At 32.6% G+C, this 26,431-nt stretch overlaps 1 protein-coding gene across 4 annotated transcripts in view; it reads left to right on the forward strand.

Moving 5' to 3' along the window:
• The window catches only part of LOC118195496 (SEC14-like protein 2), a 56,774-nt gene extending 30,680 nt beyond the window's left edge, over positions 1-26,094 (forward strand). The window contains exons 7-13 of one of the 4 annotated variants that reach the window (XM_085810615.1): positions 6,110-6,204; positions 6,299-6,377; positions 15,877-15,957; positions 18,706-18,792; positions 21,984-22,090; positions 24,187-24,496; positions 25,954-26,094. In XM_085810615.1, coding sequence (XP_085666741.1) covers positions 6,110-6,204; positions 6,299-6,377; positions 15,877-15,957; positions 18,706-18,792; positions 21,984-22,090; positions 24,187-24,496; positions 25,954-26,057 — 863 coding nt within the window. In that variant the 3' untranslated portion in view covers positions 26,058-26,094. The remainder of the gene's footprint in view (positions 1-6,109; positions 6,205-6,298; positions 6,378-15,876; positions 15,958-18,705; positions 18,793-21,983; positions 22,091-24,186; positions 24,497-25,953) is intronic. The other 3 variants (XM_085810617.1, XM_085810616.1, XM_085810618.1) reach the window with 3 other exon arrangements.
• Positions 26,095-26,431: the final 337 nt, after the last annotated feature.

Genomic DNA, 26,431 nt, shown 5'->3' on the forward strand with positions numbered 1-26,431 from the left:
ATATAAATAAGCACATACATTAAATTAATAAAAATTAGCTTACAATCCTAATTACTTTAAACTAAACCATTGCTAATAACAATTTTCCCAATAATACCAAATTACTTTACTTCCACCTTACATTTAGAACAATGCATAAAAATAATATCCTCAAATAATTAAAAATACTAACTTACCTAATCTTCTTCAGAATCTTGCTTACATGGTGGATACACTTTTATTATGTATTCAATAAAATTATTGAAAGATTTTTTCTGCGAATTTTTCCTCCACACTTCCTCCGCTAAATAAAAAGCAAAATTCTCTTTATCACAATGCCTCGGAATGGCGCTTTTTATAGCACTCCACGTGCCCTCTATTGTATTGGTATGTGCACCTGTTTCCGGATCTTTAAAATAATATTTGTGGTTCACAGCAAGATGTTTAAAACCTTCATCTTCCAAACATTCATACGATTTTTCACTTTAGACAGCGCCATACAATCCCAAAATTATTCAACCCTACTTCACACAACACACAATGAAGCTTAATACAAAATAATATACAGCCACAGATATTTTTCCAAATTCCCCCCTTTTCTGATTTAAGAACCGTAATTCGTCCATTAATATCACATGACATATCCCATGATCCCTCATTTCCCTCACACAAAATAATGCGTAATCGGAACTGAGTACTGCTCACATTATTACCAAAGTCCCAGGTAGTAACCTTTATCGCCTCCAAAATGTCGCCAAACTACCAGTTACCATATTCTAAAGATCAGCTAATTACTCCACCATATCCATACTTTGAAGCATCAGCAAAACAGTGGAGCTCAGTTTCTTTAATTGATTCTATTAGAGTGCAACGAGGGACTTTGATTTGTTTCAACTCTGGTAGGGTCTTTTGAAATGTCTCCCATTCTTGTCGTTCTTTGATAGGAAGTGGATCATCCCACTCTAGATGTAAAGCCACAGCCTTTGCAGGAATATCTTAGCACGCATGATTACAGGCCCTAGGAAACCTAAAGGATCAAACAGTTTAGCAATATCTGCCAAAACCGTGCGTTTTGTACAGATTTTTGACGAACTAGACACAGTAAAACTAAAAGAGTCTTCTTCTGGATTCCATCTTAAACCCAGAGTCTTTACGGTGCTTTGTGAAGATTCTCCAAAACGATACTCTTGTTTTTCGAATGGAACTTGTTCTAAAAGAATTTTTTCGTTTGAGCACCACTTGTGCAATTCCATTTTCGCAGATTGTAGCATGTCTATTAACTGCCGCTGCAATTCTACAGCAGAGGTGACATCTTCTGCACCCGACAAAATGTCATCATTATAAAAATCGTTGAGTGTCGTTTTAGAAGCCAATGGATACTTATCCTTTTCATCTAAGGCTAACTGCTTCAACACTCTTGTTGCTAAGAAAGACGCTGATTTTGTTCCATATGTTACCGTAAGTAATTGATAAAGTTTAGATGCATCATTCAATGTGTTTCCAAAGGATGCATTGAAGTTTGCGTTGCTCAGGATCTATACGAATCTGCCGATCCATTTTGCATATATCAGCAGTGAAAGCCACCTTGTGTTTTCTAAATCGTAGCAAGATAGCAAACAGGTCATCTTGAACTACACCTTCATTCATCAAACAGTCGTTTAATGAAACACCAGACGATGAAGGAGCCGATGCGTCGAATACCACTCGTAATTTAGTTGTACTGCTGTCTACCATGATAAGGCATTATGTATTTAGGAGTTTCCGTCACACTCTGCATTTTTTTTTTTTTTTTTGCATATGCCCTAACGCTTCATATTCACTCATGAACTCACAATACATCCTAGACATGTCAGGGGTTTTGTCTAGTCTCTTCCACAAATTATTCAACCGTTGGGTGGCTAATTGCGAAGAATCACCCAAATGAACATCTTGTCTTAATGGTAGCGTCACTACATACCTACCCTCAATATCCCTCCGATGGGTTTTTCTAAAATGCTTCTCACATTCTACTTCTTTATTTTTTATTTTGAGAGATTCTGTAACAGCCTCAATTTCCCAAAAGGACTTGATTAGTGAATTTAAGTCTTCTTCGACTTTCATAAATCCGCACTGTATCGTATTGCCTGAATTTGAACCAACATTTACACCGGTAGCAATGTATCCAAATACGGAATTTTGAAGAGTTAAATTAGAATTTCGTGGATGAATTTGATCAGCCTTCAGTAGTTCATAGAAGCATTCTGCACCTAACAAGGCATCTATTTTCTGGGGCTTATTAAAATGAGGATCCGCTAGTTTGATCTTTTGCGGAAGCTGTGAAAATGAAAATTTAAAATAATTCACTGGTACTAAATCATTAATTTTAGGTACAACAAAGAATTCAAGAGCTCTGTGGTAATCTCGCTTGTTTGATATCACAGCAGTAAGCTTGGATTTTACCGATAGAGCTTTTCCATTTAAACATGAAATTGATATGTTAATTTTACTCCCTTTTATTCTAAGCCTATTAGCGAAATCATAGGTGAAACACGAACACTGACTTTCGCAGTCAAGTAAAGCTCGACAAGCAATAAAATTCCCGCAAGAATCTTTAACATAAATAATAGCAGTAGATAGTAATACCTCCTTTGAAATCACTTGTGAAGCAGTTACAGACGAACCAATAAATTCCGAATTGTTTATTTGGTTGCAATTAGATAACATTTCAAAACATCTGGCGTCAGGGTTTAGATTCGAGTTGTCTACTAAAGGAGGGTCAGAATTATTAGCCGGTGCTTCCTCCTTCCCCACACAACTCGCTATAGTAGCAGGTGAAAGCGAAATGTCTTGATTGGGAAAATGCAGTAAACTATGGTGTTTTTTCATGCATTTTGAACAGCTGAATTCTGAACGACAGTTCTTTGCAGTATGAGTGTAAAACCCAAGCAATTAAAGCATAATTTGTGTTTCTTAACAAATTCAAGACGTTCACTTACAGTCATTTTCAAGAAAGAATTACATTTATACAACTTGTGAAAATTGATACTTTTACAACAAATACATTTAAAATCTTGACTTTTAACATTTGACACTAAGGCAGTCACCTTTTGAATAGGTTGACCCTTTTTTGCATTAAACACATTAGATGACTTTGACGACTGCAAAGTTCTAGCATGATTTTTTAGAAATGTAATAAGATCAGATAATTTAGGTAACTCACTTGATTTTGAATCTCTTTCCCACCAAAGACGAGTGGAAACATCCAATTTTTGCAGCAAAATATATGCAAGAAATGTTTCTGCGAATCCCTCTATTTTTTTGTCTAATATTTCCAAAGACCTTACACTTTCATTCACTGTGTCTACTAATTTTAAAATAGAAGACGGGCTTTCATTTTGTATGGGAGAAATTGACATGAATCGCTTTATCTGGGGGAAAACCTGATCACGTTTATTGGAGTATCTCTCTTCTAAAAAATCCCAAGCAATTTTATAGTTATTGTCACAAATTGTGACTGATTGAATAATCCTAGCTGCTTCGCCATGAAGCGATAACTTCAAATACGAGAGCTTTTGGGAATCCGACAATACATTATTATTATGAATGCTTGAAATGAAAAGATCCCGAAAGCTTAACCAATCTTGAATATTTCCACTAAAAGACGGCAAGGTTAATTTAGGTAATTTCATACCTTGTGCACTGGTATTTTCAATCTTTACATTACTTGCATCTTTAGCACTAAATTTTGACATTTGTCGTTTAACCTTAACCCACAAAGTATCAATGCTGTCTTGAACAGTTTGTTGTTCAGTTACATATTTCTCAAACTCTTTTTCATCAACTATTACAAATAATTTATCAAAAATCTCTGAACACTCATTATTAAATTTTGCACATTTATTTTCAAAAAGTTGTAACTGAAATTCATCACAAGTATATTTTTCGAAATCTGATGTCGCTTTCGTTATATTTGACTTTAAAATTCTTTTCTTAATTAAAAATGCTTCCATAATTAACGTTAATTAATAATACCGAACGTATATGAGCAAATTCACTTACCTCCGTTTGAGGTAATCCAAATGAACCCGAAATTTGTAAATCCAAACACACACTAATTTTTAGTTATCTTGTCGAATGCGAAGTAACATATTACACTTTTCTATCAATTTAACACTTCACCTTTAAGCTTTTTAACCAGCACTTTATCCATAGGCACTAATCTTCCTACCGGGTTGCACGGACCACAATATGTTCGAGAATATAAGTACTCATGAAACACAAACACCAAGATTTAATGGACTGTAGCTTTATTTCTTTTAACTTCTGTTTGGATGGACACTCTTGCCATCGCATAGGTGCACCTCCCAGCACGCAACCAAGCACAATAATAATGGCCACTAGCTAACCACGTTGTCGTGTTCTCTCATCGTGGTTGCCAGATCACTTCTGCCTTAACAATTTGCAAACAACATATCATACTATAAAATGACACTGTATAGCTAATTTATTTTCTTTTGGAGTAAGTTTTTAAACTAGATAACAAAATAATATTTTGCAGAATATCTAATACCAGAAAAATAAAAGGCTCCAGTGATGGGATAAATGCTTGTTCTGTCACAGCATTTTCATTCGATAAGTTTCAGAACGGTTGCAAGTGTTTTGTATGGTTGAATGTAAATCACCTACGGTACTTAGAATGCAAAATTTGAGACTTGGTAAATCCAAAGTCCCAGATGGCTGAAAATTATTTTTCACTAGTATCTCAGTGAGTAAGCGTTTTGGAGTTACTTAGCGAGAATGAAATATCTGCTTGCCTTAAGCACATGTCTCGAGGTTGAAGAATTGTCTTAATAAATATCTTCAGCTTTCCTACAACGTGTTTGATTTATTGCTATAGGTCTTATCTGGAATTAGTTAGGCAGCTATAATTAACCCAGTCATAGAGTTTTTAAACAAATCATAAGTATAGACTTTGGAACTTTATAACCTAACAGTAGCAGTAATCTAGTTTAACAAACACTTACGGTTGCATGGCATATATCTTACAAGTAAAATACACGCTCATTGTTTGGTGATAACTGTAGAACATAAAAATAAAGTGGTTGTCCACGGATGTCCACTTAATTATGTCGTGTCTGGTCGGCTAGTGACTTGATTGGATATTTAAATTTGAGGCAATGAATGATAAGTTAAATACATCTAGGTAATTATTAGTGAGGATGAACATAATCAGCTAGAATAAGATAGAAATGAGAAAAATTTATTAATGTATTTTCCAACACAGAAGAAGGATTGTTGAGAAATGGCTTAATTAAGAAAGAAGAATTTTAATTAATAATTAAGAAAGAAGAATTTTAGCCATATTTAAGACTGCTAAATACTAGTAGTTCAACCTGGCTTGAGTTCGATCCCAGGTGAAAGGGCTGGCTGCATTGTTAATAGTTTTTGTGGTTTTACCCATGTGTAACGTGAATACGAGCCAGTTTCATTTAAAATGACCTATATGAAGTCATCCCTCCTCTTACTCAGATAGCCCTCGTGGCTTTGTGATATTCAAATAACCTAACCTAACCCTTCTCTTAGACAGATACCTCGCGAGTGGTTTGATGTAATCCAAATAATCTCTTAATTCTTTCCTAAACGTAATTCGCGTTTTTATTTACTTGTACGAAGTAAAGGTAGTATTGTAATCGCGAAAAATTTATGTTTTCAGATTTCTACTGAAATATCCTTTGACCATTCTCGAATCCATTTCAACTGGTTCTGTGATGACTTAGTACATAACTTAAAACCGGTATGTCACATAACTTAAAACCGGTTCCTCTTAGCCGGCAGTATGACTAAATGGGACTGGCCAGAAAAATACAAATAAGGAAAAATATATAAAGTCTACAATCTGAGTCTCAGGGCCAAATTCCAATTCTATCTTTCTTCGTATTTATAATCTTCATTATTGTCCCTGCAAAATCTTTCAAAGTTCCTTTTAAAAGCTTCCTTAATTTTTTTTTTCTATATTTTTCTTTCTTTTCTTATGTCAAATGTATTTCGTATAATTATCCTTAATATTTGCGTTAATTACAGTTATTGCAATGCCTTGTAAATTTTGTTAATAAGGAATACCTTTGTAACCCAGTTCCGTGTTTTCTTTTAGGTCTTCTTAAATCGATGAAAAAGTCAGATGAAGTAAAAACTGTTGTAAAAAGGCTTGAAACAGATGTTTTGGCAATGAAAGAAGAAAGTGCTAAGGTAAAATACATTTACCATGATCACTTTTATTATTTTTAAATCAGAACAAAGTTCTCAAAACTAAATTTTATATCTTTATTCTCTTGTATTTTAGCGAGGAAAATGTGTGGATAAATGGACAATAATATTAAATTTTGAAAACTTCTCACTTTCTACAGCTACTCACAAACCAAGTAAGTTTATTCATTAATAACTTTTATCACCCTAGCTGCTGAATGTCATGATGCATATAAAGACCCTTACTAAACATGGTATGAATTTGCAATACATGTTATTTCAGTTATTGTATATTATAAATACAACAACGAAAGGTACTTCCAAAAATGCAAATTTACCACATCATATTCAGATTTTCTGCCATCAAATTTTCCTCTTTTCAAGTTAAAATGTAAATGTGTTGCAGATTTCTTTCTGAATAACTGAGTGGTTATACTTCAAAATAAATCTCTAGGCATTAGTTGTTTTTGTGATCTTCTTAAAACCGCTGTTGGCATACGCATTATCTTAATTTTCGTAAAAAAATATTAATATCTTTACCTACAATCGAATGCTGAAACATATTTTTTTCGCAAAATAATAATGGAGTTATATAGTCTTTTGTGCGTTAAATGTAGCACAATAAATATAAATGGAAGGGAATGCATGCGTTATTGTTGGTCGCGATCACTACCACGTCAAATGAAAGAACAAATACAGACTAGCGCATATCTTTTGCTAGTAGCATTAGCTACATAAAGAATGTTATTTACAAAAGTATGCTTTTCTATAGACATCGCGATGCGTACATAACCTCTCGCTACTATATCTCAATCCGCTTTAAATTATGGTTCTTCCACAGACCGTGTGCTTGCTCTACATCTTGTAACTACAAGACGTAATTACAAAATGAGCTTGAAACGTGCTGCCACCTGTTGAACAAATTAATAACCTATTTCTGACATTATTATTTGTTAGTGTTTCTTCTATCAAAAGAGCGAGTTTTTCTTCAAACGTTGTAATTTTTCAAAAACTAGTGTTGATTGTGTTTTATAACTGGGTTATTAGAAAAAGTTTATTTATAGAAATCTCTTTTCGGAATATATTTACTATCAATGTCACAGTTTAGAAATTTATCAGTAGTTTTTTAAACTACTCTAAGTTTCTGTTTTAACCTACTAAATGATATTGTAGATGAATTCGAAAATTAAATCCTTTATATGTCTGCATATTTTTTTAATTATTTTAACTTTAAATTTACTTTTTTACGTATACACATGTTTGTTAAAATATATATATATATATATATATATATTCAATATTGCTTTTCTTTCATTGATAAAATATGCACGTAAAAATAAAAATATGAATATTTAATTGAACTGCGATTTTTTAATTTAAAATTTAACCCTTGTGAGAAAGAACCATGGCTTTAGAAAACAGTTCTTAGTAGTTCTTAAGTCTCAAAAAGAGAGGCATCAGAGCCTTATAAAAAGCAAAAAATAAATAAATAATATAATACATAAAAATTACATTATAGGTTAATTAAAGTAAACTAATTCCTAAACAGAATACGTAGATGCTAATTTATAAGTAGTAAAAAGATAAATAATAAAATAAAACAAAAGCATCGTAAAATTTAAGGAAACAATAAAACATATTGAAATTTCTTTTCGAAATTCCATTTTTCTTTTCTTCCCTCTTGCACTGCTCAAGGTTTCCAGCTCTTCTGTTGCAAATGAAAAGGAATTTACGTTCAATAACTAGTGTTAGTATTAGTTGCACTAAAGAAATGTTACATGAAATATTATATACTGGTATTTTGGCATAATTCAAAACAAAATCTACTTATTTTCATCTGCAAGAACTATTGTTTTTCTTAATTTTACATGAGAAGGTGACCCGAATTTACACCAGTGATCGCTCAGTTTAAGCTCTCGTTATCTGCATTTCGTTTTTCAGTGAATATTAAAATGAAAATGAGCATCTTTATAATTGGTTTGTGCATTTATATGTCTGGGATACTAATTACTTAGCAGACATTTCACTTTTAATGAAAAATAGCTAGTTAGGTTAAGACGATTTACATTCACTAATTTAGGCTACAATTCAAATGAAGACTGAGGAGGAATAAAATTACGCTTCGGAATGTAATACATCTGTTATTTTAACGCCTCATTTCTAAAGTACAGATGAATGGGAGGTCAGAAACCGAATGTTCTTACATGGTGATAAGTAGCAAAATTAAAGAGAAACTAAATCTGTACCGTTGGGTATATTTCATGCAAAGAATTTTCTTATTACTACACATACACACACAAGTATATATATTGTTTTAGTTCATGAGCTGTTTTTGTATTATATATATATATATATACAGAGTGTCTCGTAAATGTTGCGACAAACTTCTGGGGGAGGTAGGGCACACTATAAGGATTAAGAATTGGAAAGAATTACCATGCCTGGAAATGTCAGGAGTAAGTGGTAGCAGATGGGAAAAGATTCGTTAATTTGAAACATTTATTGGGCATGAATACAAATGGTGTAAGACAGCTTGAATGTTACAACAGATGCTCGAAGTTTGCACCACCAGACGCCAAACATGGCTGACACCGACAGACTATTTATTGCCGGATATGTTCAAACACATCGAAAGTTTCTTTGATTGTAGCAGTTGCGTAGGCAAGTCTTATCACGAGATCCATTTCAGACACAACAGGATCGTGATACACGACACTTTTGATAGCTTCTCACAAAAAGAAATTAAGGCTCGATAAAGCCGGTGAGTGGTGGGGCCAGGAAACTGATCCACCACGCCCAATGCATCGATGCGGGAACAATCTGTTCGAAAGGCTACGAACATACAGTCCAAAATGAGACCACTTCTGACCCGTAGTCAGACAAATTTTGATACAGATGTGCAAACAAACTGTGGTATGGTTGATGTCTGGAGAAGCGTTCTCGATAAATGCGTGCAGCGGTTTGTCCATTACCCTCAGCTATTCCATACACTAAGGGCATGTCTGCAAGCTCACGGTTCGTATAGCGTTCCATGCTCTTCGTATGGTACCTGCCGCTCCGAATGAGGCAATCCTCACTTTCCACTAGCACTCTCCTGTACAGCACCCCTGGCGGCTTATAATGACGTTTCTGGACAAGGGTTCCTATGCAATTCTTCATTCCTATGATGTGCCCTACCTACCCCAGAAGTTTATCACAACATTTACGGGACACTCTGTATATATATATATATATACTATATATATAATTACAAAACAATTCTTTTGAAAACAAAACACAAACATGTCTAGTATTTTCGCGCATTAAGCTGCAGAAAAATTATCATTAAAGACATAAAATAAGAAATTTAGAACTAATATTTCACAAAGACCAGATATTGAAATTCATAATTAATAAATTTCAAATAATCATATAAATGCAGCAAAGAATTTTAAAATGTTAAAACCAAAACATCTCAAACAAGCAAAATCTCGCTTCAAAAAATTTATGAAATTGAATGAAAAATGAACAAAAATTCAATCAATGTCACTTCATCAGGGGGAGGAACTTTGAAAGTAATTGAAATCTCTCTTCTACGAATTGATTCTTCTTCTAATTGAAATCTGTCTTCTTCTTGATTTTCACTTTCGTTTTCCAAATTTTTTTCACTTTCGTTTTCAGTTCTTTTAAAAAGAAAAATAATTCTCTTTTAAGATTATTCTAATTTTTCGAATTAGAATTCCCCCCCTTGCTTTGAAGAAAGGCCAAAATTCTTTCTGTATCGGGACAGTTCAATATTTCCCGTTCTACTGGGACGATTGGCAAAATTCAAATTGCGTTTTTCATGTCTTGAAAGCGCGACTTAGGATATATATTAGATCCATATATAGCATTGTTCTAACATAGGTATTTTGGCACAAAATCGAATTTTGTCCGAAATAACATTCTATTTTTTCCCATATTTCAATTATTTCAATTCTACGATTCTATTTTGTAAAATTTGGTGCGAAATTTAAGGAGAAATTAAAAAACTTATCTTGGCGGAATTTGTTTTAGTTTGCACCTAGAATAATTCACTTGGCGAACTTTTAATATACGGCAGACGGCAACCAATTTTCTTTTCCTTTCCATTATGCCGGAGCGGAAAAAAAAGGCATCTCGTTCCTACCTTTTTACATTCTGCATGAGCGGAAAAGAAGGTCACATCGTTTCAAATAATTTTAGCAATGTGTCTAAACCACATCTGATTTTTTATCGCTTTCAACAAATATTCCAAATTTCAAAACGCGGCAATATATAAATTCACGCATATCTTCGAAAGTTTGGAACAAAAACCTTTAATTTTTTGCAGATATGCTTAGAAATACGTCTACTTTAAGCTGATGGCAAAACTTTTATAGAATATAATGCAATTTGTTTTGGAAAAATTTATAAAAATTATTTTAAAATACAAATTTAAAAAATAAATCATAAAAAATGGGAGAATTTTATTTGAAACGAACCTGAATTTCGAAATGGGAAAAGAGGAATCAAATAATTAAGACACAATAACACGCCGAACAAATACCAATTCAGAAGCCAAACAACAAAAATCAGCGTTATATTCACAAAATTTTCACAGGACTAGTTTCGATGGTTTTACCGAACCATCATCTTCAGCTGCAAAACCACAAATGAACAAAATAGGAAATAATGATTAGATAAGATAAGAAAGCCTGGACAAGAATAAGCAAGTGGCGCCATCTGTTGGCGAAACCAGAACTAAAACATAATTTCTCTAAAAGCCGAAGGCAAATTTGGATTGGAATTAGGATCGTTAACTAGAACAGAAAGATTTTTATGAATGTGAAATGCCTCTAGAAAATCCAGTTCTCCAATGGAAGATGTTTTTTGAATAATTTTGGCAGCAGAAAAATTGAAAGTGTGATTTTCGGACCAACAATGTTGAGCAACAGAAGACTTCTGTGTTTCCTTTTTTCTAACATATGCCTCATGTTCTTTGACGCGAAATTTTAAGGCTCTCTTAGTTTGACCAATGTAAATTAAACCACACTGGCAAGGAATCCTATAAATACCCCAGGAATTCATATCCGGAATGGGGTCCTTGAGTATAGAAGTTGGAATTTTATTGATGGGAGAATAAACAACCCGAAAGTTAAATTTCTGCAAAATATGTGCAACTTTATAGCTAATTGATGGAAAGAAGGGAATGACAACAGAATTTTTATAATCTCCTAAAATAAGAGTGTGGCTTTTAGTGTGTTGAGATGACAATTTTTTAACTGCTTGATTAATAATGTTGGGTGAAAAGCCCCTGTCAATAGCTATTGCTTTTAAATAATTTAGTTCTTCATCAAGGGCTAGTTTGGAGGAGCAAACTTGAAGAGCACGGAAAACATAGGAATAAAATGAAGCTAACTTTTGTTTAGTCGGATGACATGATTTAAAGTGTGGTGGAAGGCAAACCGATGAAGGTTTACGGTAAACTGTAGTACTGAAGTTGGATGTGTTACGTGTGACCAGAATATCGAGAAACGGAAGAGAATTGCAAGTCTCAAGTTCAAAAGTGAACTGAATAGCAGGATCGATAATTTTCACCCAACATTATTAATCAAGCAGTTAAAAAATTGTCATCTCAACACACTAAAAGCCACACTCTTATTTTAGGAGATTATAAAAATTCTGTTGTCATTCCCTTCTTTCCATCAATTAGCTATAAAGTTGCACATATTTTGCAGAAATTTAACTTTCGGGTTGTTTATTCTCCCATCAATAAAATTCCAACTTCTATACTCAAGGACCCCATTCCGGATATGAATTCCTGGGGTATTTATAGGATTCCTTGCCAGTGTGGTTTAATTTACATTGGTCAAACTAAGAGAGCCTTAAAATTTCGCGTCAAAGAACATGAGGCATATGTTAGAAAAAAGGAAACACAGAAGTCTTCTGTTGCTCAACATTGTTGGTCCGAAAATCACACTTTCAATTTTTCTGCTGCCAAAATTATTCAAAAAACATCTTCCATTGGAGAACTGGATTTTCTAGAGGCATTTCACATTCATAAAAATCTTTCTGTTCTAGTTAACGATCCTAATTCCAATCCAAATTTGCCTTCGGCTTTTAGAGAAATTATGTTTTAGTTCTGGTTTCGCCAACAGATGGCGCCACTTGCTTATTCTTGTCCAGGCTTTCTTATCTTATCTAATCATTATTTCCTATCTTGTTCATTTGTGGTTTTGCAGCTGAAGATGATGGTTCGGTAAAACCATCGAAACTAGTCCTGTGAAAATTTTGTGAATATAACGCTGATTTTTGTTGTTTGGCTTCTGAATTGGTATTTGTTCGGCGTGTTATTGTGTCTTAATTATAGAAGCCCCAAACAGGCTTACATTTTGCTTTCTTTTTTGCACGTGGTGTGGCCGCCATTTTGTGATTGTAGGAGTTTCGGTGAGTACATTTTTGCAACTTTCAAGTTATGTTTATGTTTTGTACATTTGGATATTGTGCTTTGCTTGTCTGACTTCATGCATTTTTCTTACAAACGTTTTGTTTTCTATTCATTTCAGTGAGGGATTTTTCTGCTGTATTGTGTGTACTTTATTATTTAAGTTAATTTAATTATGTTTATGCTATTAGTTTATGCTCAGTTAATTTAGTTTGATTTTTTGCATTGTTTATCATGCCTTCATCCGTTAATCGTTTCACTAAATTACGCCTGAAACGGCAAAAGTTCCTGAATCATCTTGACTTTTTACTTAAATGTAAATGTAAAAAATTGATCCCCAATTTTATTCAAATCAAATCTAATCAAAAACCTTCGAGTCGCGTTTCAAGAATTCTGTTAAATTGCAAGCTTGCCTTACTTCGGTCCGTGATAAGGGATACACGTCAACAATTGTCCAAAATTGAACATGAACTCTATAAGCTTCATCTGGAACTCGCTAAATCCTATCCAAAATTCACTGCCCTTGAACAAAAGTCTTGGTCTAGAACGGAGAATACAGTTATCCGTCATAAAAACACCCTTGCAGTTAAATTCGAAAAACTTCTTTTACAGTCTTCCAGTTCAAGTAGTTCAAAAAATCTTCCCATTGTAAACATCAAGCCAATAGTTAATATTTCTAATGTTAGTCTTTCAGAAGAACAAGAGAGAATTCTAAAATATAATTTTAACTTCTCACAAACCTGTAAACCCTCGATTCCAAAGATTTTGGCTCCTATCGAAAAAGCTTTCAAGTTCAGTAAAGTTTCAGATTCACAGAAAGAAATGATTAGGCATCTTATCGCTCATAATGTGAAATTCAATAATAAACCTTTGAAACCAAATCTAACTGCGAGAGAAAGAGCTACAATGCGCGAAATTCATTCTGACCCGGATATTATCAGTTCAAAGGCCGACAAAGGTGGCCAGATAGTCGTCATGGATAAGAACACTTACATCGATGGTGTCACTAAACTCTTAAACGAAGGACCATATAATCCGATCCCTAAAGATCCTTCACCTTCGGACTTATCCAAAATAAAAACTGCGATCAAATCTTCGCAAATCATTTCAAGCAACTTAAAACATTCGCTTATCCCATCTGTTGCGAATTGTGCCAGATTATATGCTCTTCCCAAAATTCATAAAAGTGGTATTCCTTTCCGCCCTATTGTATCAAATTTAGGTACTGCCTCGTATCCATTAGCTAAATATTTAGTTTCTAGATTTTCCACTCTATTAGACAATAACATTTACACCATAAAAAATTCAATAGAGTTTGTAAAAAAGGTTAAAAACATTTCTCCTAGTAATTTACTCATGGTTTCTTTTGATGTAAAATCATTATTCACCAATGTCCCAGTGGAGGGTGCATTAAGATGTCTAGAAACCAGACTTCGCGAATTTCATTTCTCTTGCATCGAAATTTATGAGCTAATTTCTCTCACTCTACTCTGTTTGAAACAAACACATTTTGTTTTCCAAAATAAATATTACAAGCAAACTGAGGGATTAGCCATGGGAAGCCCCCTCAGTCCCATCCTGGCTGATATCTACATGCATTATTATGAATCAAAATTGTTTGAAACTTTAAACTTCCCGGCATGGTTCCGCTACGTAGACGATACTTTTACCCTGTTTGAAGGTAATAAAGATGATTTAAATAAAGTTCTTTCAACAATGAATTCTATTGATCCTGCTATTCAGTTCACTTTTGAACTTGAGACTTGCAATTCTCTTCCGTTTCTCGATATTCTGGTCACACGTAACACATCCAACTTCAGTACTACAGTTTACCGTAAACCTTCATCGGTTTGCCTTCCACCACACTTTAAATCATGTCATCCGACTAAACAAAAGTTAGCTTCATTTTATTCCTATGTTTTCCGTGCTCTTCAAGTTTGCTCCTCCAAACTAGCCCTTGATGAAGAACTAAATTATTTAAAAGCAATAGCTATTGACAGGGGCTTTTCACCCAACATTATTAATCAAGCAGTTAAAAAATTGTCATCTCAACACACTAAAAGCCACACTCTTATTTTAGGAGATTATAAAAATTCTGTTGTCATTCCCTTCTTTCCATCAATTAGCTATAAAGTTGCACATATTTTGCAGAAATTTAACTTTCGGGTTGTTTATTCTCCCATCAATAAAATTCCAACTTCTATACTCAAGGACCCCATTCCGGATATGAATTCCTGGGGTATTTATAGGATTCCTTGCCAGTGTGGTTTAATTTACATTGGTCAAACTAAGAGAGCCTTAAAATTTCGCGTCAAAGAACATAAGGCATATGTTAGAAAAAAGGAAACACAGAAGTCTTCTGTTGCTCAACATTGTTGGTCCGAAAATCACACTTTCAATTTTTCTGCTGCCAAAATTATTCAAAAAACATCTTCCATTGGAGAACTGGATTTTCTAGAGGCATTTCACATTCATAAAAATCTTTCTGTTCTAGTTAACGATCCTAATTCCAATCCAAATTTGCCTTCGGCTTTTAGAGAAATTATGTTTTAGTTCTGGTTTCGCCAACAGATGGCGCCACTTGCTTATTCTTGTCCAGGCTTTCTTATCTTATCTAATCATTATTTCCTATCTTGTTCATTTGTGGTTTTGCAGCTGAAGATGATGGTTCGGTAAAACCATCGAAACTAGTCCTGTGAAAATTTTGTGAATATAACGCTGATTTTTGTTGTTTGGCTTCTGAATTAGGAATCAAATAAGTTTAATAAAAAAGAAAGATTAATAAATATATACCAAAATCAATTATCATTGTGGAGCTAAAATTTTTAGAACCAATTTTTTTAAAAACTACTTGTGCGATTTTTTTAAAATTTGGTAGTTTGTCATAATATGAGTCGTAGAATTGAACTTTGGAAAAAAAATTGGTATGTTATTTCAGAAAAAGTCCGATTTTGTGTCAAAATACTTATATTAGAACAATGCTATATATAATTCTAATAAATATCTTAAGTCACGCTTTCGAAACATGAAAAACGCAAATTAAATTACGTTAATCGGCCCAGTAGTAAATAGAACTGTAACAATCCCCCCCCCCGCAGTGTACACGAGAAAACAGCTAGTTTATGTCAAAGTCATTAACAGCATACATTCGGAGCAAGTTTCTTGAAATAAAATTATATGCTAGCTTGTACCTACCTCTCAGAACAAATATTATATTAAATTTCAATAATTTGATCTTTGTCATTTTACAGGTGTTGAAGCTTTTAGCACTTTAGTATCCATATATGAAGCGAATTATCCAGAAAGGTTAAAAGCAGGCTATGTAATCAATGGTAAGTTTTGATATATTTTTATTTGTACTCTTCCAATATATTTTACTATAATAAGCTTTTAATTACTGTATTGTACGTTAAATATGAAACAGAATTACTATAACTAAAATTAAATTATTCCAAAGATTGATTTAATGTTAATTCCTTTATTAAAATTTCATATTTTTTCATTTTCATTTCCTAAAATTTCTTATCTGCGCAACTTCAAATCAATCATTTTAACATAAAAGTAAATAAATTATATTCATGTTTGTAAATACCACATTAGTGTTGAAAAATTAAGCCAAAAAAGTTTAACATTTGGAATTAAAACTTAATATTAATATCGTGATATAAAATATCGCTCCAATTTCAAACATGGAGATGAAACGTTATAACTCAAACAATTGAATAAGAAACCTTTTCATGATAATCGCTCCGAGTTGTATAATACTTGTAAATCACAAAATTTGAGAGTCACTTGAGAGGACAAGTATCCAAAGTTAACTTGAACCTATGAAATGGTTTTGAGGACTATAGATTAAATAAAAATCAGTCCAAGTGGGCAAACAATTTAATATGCATTGAAAAATCTGATCAGTCAAAACGAGTATCAGACATATGTTTGAAATGACAAGAAGATGTTAATAAAGAAACTTTGTCCTATCTTTCTTACATTGTAGATCACATATCACTCCCTATTATATCTCCGATGACTCAATTTAACGCAGTATCGTCACTGCTATATTTCCTTTATGTGTTCTACTGTGCTTGTTGGAATGCAAAAATTACGATGAAATTTCTGTTTATATCATTTGCATATTTATCATATTCATTCTTTCAGTTTTATTTTAGATTATGATCTTTATGGTTAAATACGTTTTAGTAACAGATGGGAGTGATAAAAAATTTCTCGTAAAAATGAAAGATAAATTCTTACTAATTTCGTATTATAGCAGTTGGTGCAAAGTTTCAAGAGAACCTTGTCTCTCATAAAATGAGATAAACCTATTATACAGCAAAGAATGGCCCCTCTGAGCTTTACAAAATTTTTTATGGATTAGTAACTTCTATGTAAATTTCCTTTGAATTAGTAACTTCTATGGATTAGTAACTTCTGTGTAAATTTCTTATGGATTAGTAACTTCTATGTAAATTTCCTTTGAATTAGTAACTTCTATGGATTAGTAACTTCTGTGTAAATTTCTTATGGATTAGTAACTTCTATGTAGTATTTGCACTCCCAGTCCATTTATCACTACTTTATGTACAGACATCATACAAGAACGACAATGATATATCCATTTATTGTTTCATAAATAATAACGATGATTATATGTGTTATGCGAAAGCAGACCAGTTGATACTACCCGCAAAGTAAATTAATTTTTCGCATGCAATGATCATCAATTATCAAGTATGAAGATATACTTTACTTAAAATTCATTGTTATTTAAAACATGGAATTGGCTAGACGTCATGCGCTGGCCACATCAGATGTTTTCTTTATAATATTGTCTTTTTCGTGTTGGCTAAGCTTTAGTGAAACTGGTTATTTAAGATTTCATAATTCTCAGCTAGCCTGTTTTGGTACCTGATTTTTCAACATGAGTTGAAGAACTTTGTAATTGTATTACATTTAACATAAAGGTAACATATAAAAAAATCCGCATATTTTATGGCGTGCAGCATGGAGCAAATGCGATTTGAATTTGATTTTCTTCTTGGCACTTTTCGTGTAAATTAAGAAAGTAACAGAATATTGCAACTATACTCAGCTTTATTACCATTTCATGTGTTACTTATGATTGTAAATTAAAAAGAAAGCGATTTAACGTCAACTTAAGCAGCTTCACTTACCATACATTATTCAGTCAAGAAATTTATTTCAAAGAGGACCTCATCGTTATTATTTTTATTCTACAACATGTATCCTTTTTATACATGCTTCAATCAGCTTATTCTATAGGGTGCGGCAGCGTTCATAGCGTAGTTTGACTTGCGTATCCCAATGACGTACTGCATGAATGCGCGCCAGCTCGTGCCGCATTCGTGTACTAATGAGCTGCCATTTCGAGTGTGACAGTGATATGGATCGTTGGAGTGCACAGCATCATGCCTTTGCTGTTTAAAGTTATCTCAAAAATAACTACTCTGTTATTGCTACCCAGCGTCTATTTCGGCAATATTTCAACTTGGGACGTTATGGGAAAGTTCCAGATGGACGGACCATTGCGACAGACATTTCCAGGTAGAGTAATTTCCCGTTTTGGGGACATTTCCTAGCCGCCTCGCTCACCTGATCTTTCATGTGCAGACTTTAGGGGCACCTGAAGCAAGACGTTTTCCGAACACGTTGTGCCACCATTCCTGAGTTGAAGGATCGCATCCGAGCTGCCGTCGGTAATGTCCCAGGGAATATGTTGCGCCGAGCTATGGCAAGCTTCCAACGCCGCCTAGATGAATGTTTTGTGCAGAGGGGGCATCATATTCAAAAAGTAATCCACGCAATGGACAATGACTTACACATTAGTAAATGGCATACCTTTAATTATTAATTGATATAAGAGGCAATAAATAAAATTTCTGCCTTATGGTGTGTTTTTAATATCCTCCTATGAACGCTGCCGCACCCTATAGAAACTACTACTAAATATAATTCATCTTTCTCTCAGATTTGAAAATAAGTTTCTGTATTATTTTTAAATACTCGTTAAAAAAGTGCTCCAATATTATTTTTATAGCTTAATAATCATTTTTATATTTCAGCTCAACTTTACTTCACAATAGCTTTTGCTGCGATCAAACCATTTTTATCCGGCCCAACAGCCAAGAAAATTCATATTTTTGGAAAAAGTATGCTTGTATTTATTATCATTTAGAAATTTCTGAACAATTTAAAGCCCTGTACTGAAGATCTAGTCTAGTCTAACTGCGGTAATTACAATGACTGAAATTCTAGAATTTTATTGAGATATTTAGGATTGTTATTCTAAGAAAATACAAGTGTTAAGCAACGAAACTTAAGCACTTAACGAAACACTCCAAGTATTATGCTAGGATGTACATTTCCGGTTGTGGTTCTGAAAGTGTTCAAATTGTATTAACAACAATATTGCGCGGAGTTTGAATCTTCATGAATATTAGAGGTTTTAACTTCAAACAATGGGACATAGATGGGATATGTGTGTATAAACGATGAAGTTCAGAAGATAACAATGCGTAGTCGTCTGACTGCTGTATCAGTTACCAAAAGAGAAGGCCTTTTGGATGCGTCGAGAGCCACAAATCTCAAGGTAATAGTTCTACAAATTGAAAAAGAAAAAGAACTTTCATCACTGAGGTAAAAAGAAGTTATCTGAAAAGGATATTTGAATTTTAAAAAGAATTATATAAAGCGAGGGGTACTGAATTTATGACAGAATATTTCTTGAGTTCAGTTTTTCTACAAACTACCTGTTGGGACAATATTTACTATCGGATTCACCTTTGAAAACCAGTCTGTTTGAAGAACACTTGTTTCCGTACTGCCAGAGGTACAAACTTTTAGACACTACACATTGCAAAATGTGTATTGTTCATTGATGAGTTCACCTTCATCATCCTTCTCATGTCCTGTGAGTACTTGCCTGGAGAGATTTCCTTCAGATGTGGATGATTGGGACTGTGCAACAGATGAATCACCGATGACATTCTGGGCCGCAGTATTATTGAAATGTCTGGAAATACAGACTTTTCACAATCAAGAACTGTCTACATATCTAAGAGACAAAATTAAAATTCACCAATTTCTTCAAACTCTGTACCTCACAAGGAGCTGCCATGTTGATTTGAAGAATATGAAAGTGGACTTGAATCTCTTTCTTTTCATGAGTTCATTTAATCGAAACAACACTGAACCCCTGTTAGGTATAACAGAAGATAAATTTGAAAATATTTTCGTTCTCACCATCATTAAGGAAAACTGACACTGTTTTCAAGGAGAATGGTTACAAGGACTTGCATCGATCACTTCTGAACGATGAGTACTGACATCTAAAATAAAGCCTATACCGTATTACGAAAATATTACATTAAGATGTAAATATTTCAGTTGCATTATCGAACGTCTGTATTTTTTAAGTTTACTTTTGATAATTGGCTTATTTTGTTACAATATTTAGAATTCTAGGAATCAAGTTATATGTTTAAATGAATTATTTAGATGTTACTTATAATTATTAGTTATAATTGTAATTATAGGTGTAGTAATTGAATTGTACATGTTGTAAGTTTTCTACCGAACTTATTTCTATCGAATCTATCTGGCTATTTTATAACATGCTTTGAAACCCATTGCAAAATATTAAGTTCCTCCTAATACTCGTTCTTTGAAGATTAGCCTATTTTATCTATATATTGTTGTTCATTCGAGACACATTTAAGCACAGTATGTTTACTAAATGAAAATAATTAATTACTTTTCCTTTTGTCTTTCAGTAAAATAAATAAATCTTTTGGTAATTTACTTCTCAGTAATTAACAAATATGGTAAGCTGTCTATTTACATTGTATTTACAAAATTATGACGTAGCAATTTAGTGCTATATGCCAAAGGGATATGGAGGAGGCTTTCTTAAGGAAAAGACTCATATTAATGTTACACATGTAAAAAAAGTATGGAAACTCTCATATATTCAAACTCGTCGGCTAGGATTTGAACCCGCTCAAACTATCTCTGTTCAACTGTCTCATTAACTCAACAGCTCGTTCTAAGTTATCTGAATGGCTTGTTTTTTCAAGACAATTTATAAAATTGCTAACAGTTTGTGAAAAGCGTCTATGTAAAATGCTTCTAAGAGTTTCTTTTGAAGTTCTTTTTTTCCCTTATACTTTCACACATTTGTGTGTAAAAGTATGTTTTAAACTTCTTCCTGTTTCAAAGCACTTTGTCGGAGAAGCCTTACCCATCTTTAGGAATCATGGAAGTTTATTTATTTATTTGAATATCCTATGCATTATTTTTATCTGAATAAAAGTATAAAATTTTTAATTTTCGAATGTAATTAATATTGGTAATGTAAAATAATTTTTTTAAATGATAATAAAAAAAATAAATATTTTGTAGCAGCTTCTAATCTTTTGCGTTATTTTTGGGTGGAGAGATGTTTTCAATATAAAATATTTTTTCACTAGAGAATCTTCATAAAATAGACTCCCACCGTTAATGTTTGTTCATACAAAGCATCAGAATATGCTTGTCAAGTAAACATATAAATGTACATAAAGTAATTTTAACGATGTTCATATCATACTGTAAATGCAACGAAAAAAACAGATCCTAAACCGAAAATATTGTGTTTTTTTTTTTTTTTTTTTTTTTTTTCTTAAGGAAACTCTTTCACATTTTATTTTTTCAAGTTTTAAAATTAAATTTGCCTGCCGGAAATATTTATATTAAAATATTTCTAAATTTACGTTACCTTTTGATGCAATAAAAAATTTGCTTTTCTTCTTATATAACAGAGAGCAATAAAGAGTGAATGCACGTTTAAGGTAAATAAGTAAATTCAGTTATTCATGTACCTCCGAAGTTTAGTTTAGAAAATTTTTGGTGTGTATGAGAATTATACTGTAGGGGTTAATATTGAAACGAGGCAGTTTAGAAAGATTAGATGAGTAGAGATATAATGTGTTATTATAAATTGAAAGTAACATTTAATATCTTTTACTTCAAACCTGGTAAATAAATCACCAATACGAATCGTTAATTAAGCTGTTGTAGTAATACACAATGCGAAATGGAAAGACTATATTATGAGTTTCTATAAGCCACACAAGCAGGAAAGGATATAAATAAAATAAGCGCTTTAAATTATTTCTTAGTTTTGTTTCTTTAAATATGAATAGTATTGCTAAGCCACAAGTTAAAACTCATAGAATTTTTTTCAGAAAACGACGTTATTTTGAACACTTGTTTTTTTAAGATGGTCAAATACATTACATTTAAATATTTTGGCGAAACACTCGAATATATATTAAACTGAAATAACAACTTATGTTTTCAGATGGATGGAAAGAAGAGTTATTGAAACATATTGATGCTGATGTTTTACCAGCTTTTCTGGGTGGTACGCGCACTGATCCCGACGGTAATCCAGCATGTAAAACATTTGTAAGTATAATTTTTACTTTTTTTATAGGATTCAAGAAGTAAACATAATTTATAAATATATTTTTTTATTCTGGTATAACATCAGATAATTAGGAACACGTTTTACCAGGCAATACATGACTGTCTTTCTCTTTTATTTGAGATTCAAAATTAATATCTTCATCGTTGTAGATATAAATAGCGTGACATGAACATAATGAATAGGATGTTCAATCATTAAGAAAACCTCCATTTTTTTTTCTTCTCAACATGTTTTGCTTCGGCCTGAATAGGAAGATTTTTTTACTCTTCTAGAAAACAGTAAACCAAAGCACTTCAATTTACGAATATTTTGAATGATAAACGGCCTACAGAAACGAATGATAGTCATGAAAGCATCAGACATGATTAATCTTTATTTTATAATAAATACTTTTTAAAAGGAAGTTATCTACCAATTGCTGGTAATGAATATTAAATATAACGTAATTTCAAGCAGATTATAGATACTTTTTAAACAATCGGAAAGAAGCTTCATCGAGGCGTTTTATTTTTTATCGCGGTAGTAGAAGATATTGTTTCTTCCAAGTGTAAGAGTTTTAGATAAGGCTCGACGTTGGTCCTGTTGGCTCAATATTAGGCATATCCGCATATCGGAAGAGAAGTTATGACTCCTTGTTGCTAAAACAATCAACTGTAATTATACAACTTGTTGGTAAAAACACAGACGTAAAATCATGATACTTGAACTTTACAGAACAAGATGGTAAAGACTATTTGTTGTCAGCTGGTGGCACGTGCATCTGTTGAGAAATAATGTGACCACAGGTAGCGGCGTGCGCAGCTAAAAATAACTACAAAGGAAACCCTTTTTGCAAGGTTCGTACACAAGAAATGCAATGAAATAAATTTATGATTACGTCCTGAGTAATTAAGTAATTAAGTCTTTTCTGCATTAGAAAAGTATACAAGTCCCTACTTGAATCAATTCGTTATGAAATAATATCGCAGCAATTTTTTAATCATTTGGCTTTGCCGTGTTGAGCAGATCCTTTTGTATAGTCTATAAGGCATTTGTTTGAGAAGGAAACACAAAAAATATGCAATGCCATAGCCAGAACACGAACTCTTGACCTTCCTATGTTAGCCAGACGTGCTTGCCAATTATACCCCGATGGTAAGGAAGTAGAAAAACTTACAATTTTGAATAACTTTCGATATCTCGCATAGTTAATTTCTGGACAATTAGTTCTTAAACTAGTGGGCCTATAGTAAATGCTTAATTTAAAATAAGATCTGCATACTAAGATCATATTGCAATGCCTTTTTAATCCTCTGATTGTTTTATTTTTTATTTTAAAAATAATTTTTGCGTCTTTGAAGCTGAAATATTCAGAGTATTGCTTCAACATAATTTTATTCATTTTAATTTTAGAAAGGTCTTTTGGGCAGTTAAAATATGGCCATGATAGTAGATATGATCTTTCGGAGCATTTTATGATGCATACCTGTCTAAAATAGATTTCTTAGCGTCAAAGAAAACTTAAGATAAGTTTTAACGCGATAAATTTTTATTACAGTCACATAGCTGATTATAAATGCAAAAATGCCACAAATTATGATTATTTGATCCTTTGTGCATATTGCATAACCCAATAGAAATGCTACAGTGAAATTATAAGACTCTGGTAAACAACATTTATTATAATTTCGCATATTTGAATATTTACTTTATATATGCATAATAATACAATAAAAAATTTCTGAATGTATCGAAGATTCTCACATCCCCAGAAATATGAAAAATATTATTAATATGGAAAAGCAGAAATTTACAAAATCTTTAGCGACTTATAGCAGAAATGTAAGATGTGGTAATATATTATCTTATCAATATTTAGCTAAATATAACTTAAATATCTTATGTAATTATGCTAAAATGTTATCTGTATTTTAAGCAAAGCTTAACTCAATGTGAAAGCAACGTAAAATGATATAATTTAAGTTTACATTTATATTTATGCTATAAAATTTAAATAGCTGTCTCTTTTAATGTCCTGAACATGTGATGGTTGAATTTCACTTTTTTCTTTCCCCCTTCGAAAATTTTCCTGTAGATCAATTATGGAGGGCTGGTCCCAGAATACTATTATATCCGCAGATCAGGCAAGGAGTTTTCTCAACTTCCTGGAATCAAGAAATATACTGTGGCAAGAATGTCTAAAATTGAATTAATCATGACCGTAAATGAGCCTGGTTCATTAATTGAATGGGAATTTGAAACAAATAAAGATATTGGTTTCTCTTTGCTGTACAAAGAGAATAATACGGAGGAAACCAAGGTTAAAGAACTCATTCCGAAGCAAAGAATTCATACTTGCATATCGGAAGAGACAGGAGTGTTCAAATGCGAAAGACCTGGCATCTGTAAGAATTTACCTAATAATCTTGTCTTTTAATAACATTTTAAACTCCTTTTTAAAATTATTAGGATAAACTATGGCATCTATATTAAGGTTATAAGGTATTTCTCCCGCCTTCTTAACGAGCCTTCGGGGTGTAGTGATCTGCACGCTCAGCGCGTAATTGAGAGGTCCGCGATTCGATTCCCGGCGAAGGCGTTGCATATTTTTCATCTTTCTTGTCTCCAAATAACCTAATATCTCTACAGTGGCGCTGGAACTAAAAAAAATGATGTTGGATCATGATTCTCCTCACAGTGAATTTGGCGATTGGATCTTTAAAAACTGCAGCTGCCCTTTAAAAGGGAAAGTATATAACGTATTTCTCAAGCTTATATTAAAAATCAGGTTATGCTTGTTATGTAAAACTTTAATTTTGTAACGCTACTGGAGCAGCTATTAAAACACCGATCACTGCCGATTACAAGGTCTTGGATATATAACCGTGCATGAACAACCCGAATTATCTTGCATTATACGGGCGCGAATTGCTCTAGTTGTATAGATGCAGAATTTTTTATTATTTTATTTAAAAGGTACATTTGTAGCATTTTGTTATCCATAATGGCAGAAACGTCTTAAAAAACAAACGAAAAATAGTTGATGGTAGAAGATTAATTCAAGACAAGAGATCAGCGGTATATTTTGGTGCACAAAACGAACTTGATTCAATGTTTTGTTTATTTTGAAAATGTGATATTAAAAGACACAATATTAACTGTCATTAATGCAGACATAATCTTTGCTTACATACATAAATATGCAATTTTTTAAATAAGCGTTTACTAGTGGAGCCAAGCGGTAAAAGTCGCTGAGCACTGGTAGTTTAATCCGAGGCACTAATCCCAGAGAACGGCCTGATTTCATGGGCGTTTTCGTGTATTTTCCGTATGTACCGTGCATACGAATTAGTTTCTCTTAGAAAGTCCTCCCCGAAGGCATCCGTCCTTCCCCTTAGGCAGATAACCTTTGAGTGCTTTGCCGTAACTAAATGAACCAAACCTTTTAAATAAGAGGAAGGGTAGGAAAATATAATATTTTTTATTCTCTATGGAATTAAATGTCAGCAAATTTTACATTCCTTGTTTGCCTGAGTTAGTTTGTTAATGTGACTGTAGAAATATATAAAAGTAATTCAATAAGAACGCTGACAGTATTTAGCAACATTTTGCTAGACTCTAGTTTTCATATAATTTAACGGAATTTAATATTTATGCAACATATGCTTTAATTTTTAAGTAATTATATACTAATGAATTGGAAAAAATATTTTAGAATAAATTTGGGCTGCAATTTGGTAAACAACTTAAATCATGTTAAAAATGTATTGTTATTACATTCGCAACGAATTTCAAAATTTCGGCTTTAGATTTATAATTGAAATTAATTTCTTAAATTCAATAATAGCGTTTTTCTTTCCAGATATCATAGAGTTTGACAACACTTATAGCTGGATGTTTCAGAAGGAAATTTATTGTAAAGCCGCAGTCGTGAGTCAAGATCGTCAGAGAGTTTTCCTTGTTTAATGACACGTGGCTTCAATAAAATGACCTTTATCCTGCTCTTTTTTACTTAAATTTATGCTTCAATGGAAGCCTTTCATCATTATTAATCCGCATAATGTTAGCATGCTTTAACAGAGATAAAAGGAATACATTTCATGATTGTCAGTTTCGTTGTGCATTTCACGCATTCTGTATTCTGATTATAATTGTTCAATATACTCTAATTACAATTTAAAAAATCATATTGCAATCTAAAAATTTACGTTTACAACCTATCATCTCAAATAGTTTATTTACCATTAAATATTTAAAAAGTAAATCAGTAAATAAATAATGTAAATATCAGCACTTTTTTTAAATTGCAAATACTTATGCTGTTTCTAGTATAACTTCTA

The sequence above is a fragment of the Stegodyphus dumicola genome, chromosome 2, assembly GCF_044657685.1.
Source record: "Stegodyphus dumicola isolate Sdum_Otavi_A_Nest chromosome 2, ASM4465768v1".
NCBI lineage: Eukaryota > Metazoa > Arthropoda > Arachnida > Araneae > Eresidae > Stegodyphus > Stegodyphus dumicola.